This window comes from Zootermopsis nevadensis, unplaced genomic scaffold (genome assembly GCF_977971745.1).
Source record: "Zootermopsis nevadensis isolate Lab colony 2312 unplaced genomic scaffold, Znev_1.0 Znev_ptg000017l, whole genome shotgun sequence".
NCBI classification, from domain to species: Eukaryota; Metazoa; Arthropoda; class Insecta; order Blattodea; family Termopsidae; genus Zootermopsis; species Zootermopsis nevadensis.
In genome coordinates, this window is record NW_028259149.1 from 14,523,908 (window position 1) to 14,528,700 (window position 4,793).

General features: G+C 34.9%; 1 protein-coding gene across 4 annotated transcripts in view; it reads left to right on the forward strand.

Annotated features, from left to right (window-relative positions):
- Positions 1-3,467, forward strand: part of LOC110839426 (aquaporin AQPAe.a) — a 45,294-nt gene extending 41,827 nt beyond the window's left edge. For all 4 annotated transcript variants that reach the window (XM_022083604.2, XM_022083603.2, XM_022083607.2 and 1 more), the window contains exons 3-6: positions 740-883; positions 1,393-1,629; positions 1,963-2,043; positions 2,610-3,467. In XM_022083604.2, the coding sequence (XP_021939296.1) occupies positions 740-883; positions 1,393-1,629; positions 1,963-2,043; positions 2,610-2,774 (627 nt within the window). In that variant the 3' untranslated portion in view covers positions 2,775-3,467. The remainder of the gene's footprint in view (positions 1-739; positions 884-1,392; positions 1,630-1,962; positions 2,044-2,609) is intronic.
- The last annotated feature ends 1,326 nt before the right edge of the window (positions 3,468-4,793 follow it).

Below are 4,793 nucleotides of genomic sequence, written 5' to 3' on the forward strand. Positions count from 1 at the left end.
GTCACGATTTTTTCTCAAATGCAAATTTCTTTTGCATCTCTAGTACAAATATTTACTATTTTAATTTGGGTATGAGGAAATCAAGTGACGACTCTCAGTTCACATTTGATTTAATGTGTCTTTACACTAATCAGTTTTGGATAGTGTCCAAATTATTATTAATAATTTTATTTCTGTGTCTTAAGTATATCTGTAAGCACATTCAGTCAACTTAATAGTTATTTTAGTCCTTTAACTACTAACACAATTTTCCTTGTGAGGTTCTTTGCCTCATACTCATTTTGAAATAGTCTCATCTGATCTCTGAGTAAAACCGATTACCTACACCTGGGATAAATCAATGAGGACATTCAGCTTACTTTCTCAAATAAGATGAGGATTTTCATCAGGTGTCCTTTACTGTTAGAAATATAACCAGTGAATTATATTAATACTTTTATAAATTTTATTACAAAGTGAAATGTATCTTATATGAACATGAAGATCATCGGGAGAATGTAAAGTGTACCTTATTTTTCCAACTTTGGATTTGGTCTTCTGGTTGTGACACTGTGTAGTCTTGTACATGGTTCCCGGCATTTTGGAACAACTCACCACCTCCATTATAAGGAGGTAAATAGTTCCTCCAAAATGTTCATCACAATCTACAAGACATCAGTAAACATAACCTAGGAAAATACAATTCAAACTTTTAGCACTGTGGATTCCTCAAATCTAACATATTTTTAAATTTTCATAGATAATGGCACACATCAGCAAAGCTCATCTGAATCCAGCAGTAACGTTCGCACTTGTCGTCATAGGTGATCTGAATGTGCCATTGGCTGGAGTCTACATTCTTTCACAGGTCATTGGGGCCACATTAGGTTATGGTGTCCTCATGGTGAGTCAGAGTACCTATTTAAGGAACTTAAATATAGTGTAGTCTGTTTCTTGGTTTAATGTGCAGAAATATCACTTAAGTCAATCATTAACGCTTACAAAATTTGTTCGGCTAATCAAACCATATTTAAACAAAACTTATAGCAATGACAGTACAGGTAACCATTTGTGTGATGCATTTCCTATTCAGAATGGTATGAAGAAAGGAGATGCTCTATCACTATTGCATTTAAAGATACCTCAACATTCATCTATAAAATCCAAGGAGAACCATGAAGTAACTCAAGGTAACTAGTAACTCAGCCGAGACTCAAACTGGATCCCTCCGAGTATAAATCTAGTGTTACTGTTACACCACAGTGTTTAATGCAAAGGTGGGGATATACCAAGAGTCTTTCAAAGACACAGGCTGAGTGCCTTGATAAAATCAGGCCACATTAAATTCTACATATATTTTGTATCATAAGCCTATCACCCAGTAGTCTACACCTAACTAACTTCTTTGTACAGGCAATTACTCCAGATCGAGTTCTGAAAGAGCACAGTCCCAATGGTACCTGTTGCGCGATGTGCGTCACCACAGTAAATCCTGAAATGACATCTCTGCAGGGCTTGCTTGCAGAGTTCCTGGTCACTTCAATCCTTGTGCTTGTGGTATGCTCAGTCTTTGATAGGAGGAACGCACATAACACAGATTCTGTCTCGATAAAGTTCGGACTAACAGTTGCAGCCATCGCAATGAATGAGGTATGTTTAACAAGTGGGTTACCCTTCATTCTTACTAACAGCATAAACAGCCAAGGTTAAATCATAATGAAGCCTAAGTATGTACATTAGCCACTTATGCCACTCAGACTTTGGTTGGGAGTTGTGAATTTAATCAGATTCCGAGTACAGAACAGGAGTGGTAGCCACTTGATCAAGATATTTGGCCCCATCTATGTACATATTATGTATGAGGAGGAGGAAAATTACAGTTAGAGCATGCCAGTATATTTTGCATAACCTAATTACGTATGATTTACATGTGTACATTTCTCTTAAAATATGAGTAGTTTCATACTGGAAAACATGTTGCAGGGACCATACACTGGTGGAAGTATGAACCCTGCCAGATCATTTGGGCCTGCCATTTGGACTGGAGTTTGGGAAAATCACTGGGTGAGTCCAACTTGGAATGATTCAGGGTCAACATAACCCAGGATTCAACATATCCCAAGCACGAGGCCACCCTAGCATCTAATATTTTCTTGTGTATCATTTTAAATTTTCCTGCAATCATGTACGAGTTTTAAAATTTGCTGCTTATAGATCTGCAGCCCAAGATGTCTCCTCTTTGTGTTGATTGTCTGGCAAACAAGCCTTTCCATCTATCTCTGACTTCCCTTTACAGCTGCTCTATACAGTTTTTTACCACATACTCCTTTCTGTGTGATCTTTCCTAACCTGTTATTTCCATCTTGATCTCAGCACCTTCAGCCATTGGTGTTTTTTACTTTACTTTCATGTTCTAAACCTTCTTTGGGATTCTTTCCTCTTTCATTCTTAAAACATGATCATACCTTTATAATCTGTTATCAATCTGACTTCTTTAGATTCTCTCTATGCAAGCTAGAGGCTTAATGTTCTGTTTCTTGTCCAACGTACCTATTGAGACTGGTCACATCATAGAAAATGTTCAGTCAGTTCTTTGCTATTTTTCAAACAACAGCTGTCTTGTGTTACAGGTGTATTGGGTTGGACCACTTGCTGCAGGACTCTTGACATCAGCATTCTACAGGTTTGTGTTTGGTGTCCCTCCCGTACATCAATTAGCTCCTCATGAAACAGACCAAGGTATACTCCTAACTAGTGTGAGAGATGGAGGAACAGAGGAAACCAATATGAAATGAAAGTCATCTCTAGTACAACAATCTGTGCAATACAACAGAAGTTGTGTTCATTAGGAATTATAATTTTACTGAAGTGATATTTCTTCTTTTTAAGCAGTCCTTTTCAACGGTCAGGCACTATATCTTAGCTACAACGAAATTATACAGATTTTATACAGTTACATGTCTTGTGATGGCTGTCTTCTGGATTGTAGTGCCGTATAATCTGGTAGAAAATCTCAAATCATAGTTACATGTCTTGTCTTCCATTCTGAAATGTATTTTGTAAACAGCAAAATACTCATTTAACCTATTTAATATGTGATTTTATCAGTTATCTATATACATTATTTTTGTTTTCTTTGATGTCTCAAAGTACTTTATAATTTTAATTAAGTCAGCACTTCCTTAATCACAAGTTTGTTATTATAGGCAAGATCTCTTCCAAATACTAACTTGGAACGATTTCAACAAGCTAAAATGCACACTAAGAACAAGTTCTGCATAATCTACTTATTCACAGAAGCTCATATTTCTAATGATAATCTGACTGATTTTGTCTCTAAGTCCTGTGTGTCCCAGAATGTGTGTTCATGAAGTGTAAGTTTGTCCTAAACCTAACTGAAATGTATGGTTCAAATGATCACAAAGCTAGTGTAAAAACATTGTATGTAATGAAGTATGTATATAAATAAAGAACTAATTACTTTCTCATCTGCAACATAATTAATATAGACCACTGTTTCCAAAAAATATTTGTCTATGGAATCCTTCTGTCTTCAAAAAGTAATGACAGAACCACAAACGAAAACTAAAAGTCACAGATTTGGAATGACATAATATGATGAAATTTGTACATACAAAAAGAAGCACAGAAAATTAAGATTATAAGAATTATTCTGAATACCTGGAATTACCAGCTGGAATAATTGTTTCTTTAAGTACATTTTGAAAAAATTGTAAAGGTAGCTATTAAGCCTATTCTGCCACAATTAACAGTTGCACTAATTATGGTTCTGTTTGGTTCAATTTAAGAACTACTTTGACAAATTCTGATATATGGCAATTCCATTATGTAAAGCCCAATGGCAATTATGTGTACCATCTATTTAATAATCAATAACTCTGCAATTTGCATAAAAAGTGTATTTATAAATTTCAAAAGATTCTCAGAATAAAGAGTGAATTTTGTCTCTTAAACAACAGAAGAAACTGATTTTTGTAACACATATGTTTTGCTTTTTCTCTGTTACAAACTAAAATTTTAAATATCACTTAAATGATCTATAGCTTCAAAGTGTTAAGACTCGCCTTACTTCAGAGTCCAAGTACATTTTTGTGCATATCTAAGTATTTAACAGAGAGAATAACATCTTGATTAAAAACCATCGAACCCATAAACTACAAGTTGAGTCTTATACAATATTTGCATAAACCTGATTTCTATATTGTTAACCATCTAATTCTGACATTCAGTGACACTGATCTTTTAACACCAGAATTTAAAAATTAAAACTATGTCAATACCAAGCAACAGACTGAATGGCATGTTACGGCTTCTTGCTCATCAAAAGTAAATTTATCCCATTACATGCCATGTAGGTGCTGAGGTCAGGACCCCTGTACCCATTGGACAGGAGGCTAATATAATCCATGCTGATATTATATTTTGAAAGGATAAGCAATTAACACTGGAAAACAAATTCATAATTCTGAGTTTTGGACAGAATTTTAAACAAGAAGTTGACATTGAAGTGCTCTATAAATTTTAAAACCTGAATAGTAATATCAACTGAATAAATGACTATTTCATTATTTTGCTACTAAAGACAGTTCTATCACTGGCTCAGTGTTGTAAAACATATTTCACATATCTGTACATTTTCTAGCATTTTCCGAGCACTTAATGTTTCAGGATCAGATGGTGACTAAGTTGTTGTTTCTTGGCTCTACAACCCAGTTGTGGGTTTTTGGGTGACTAAGTATGTAGACTAAATAATGTGGGAATAATGTTCATAAAAGCTGCAAGACTGTCCCCGC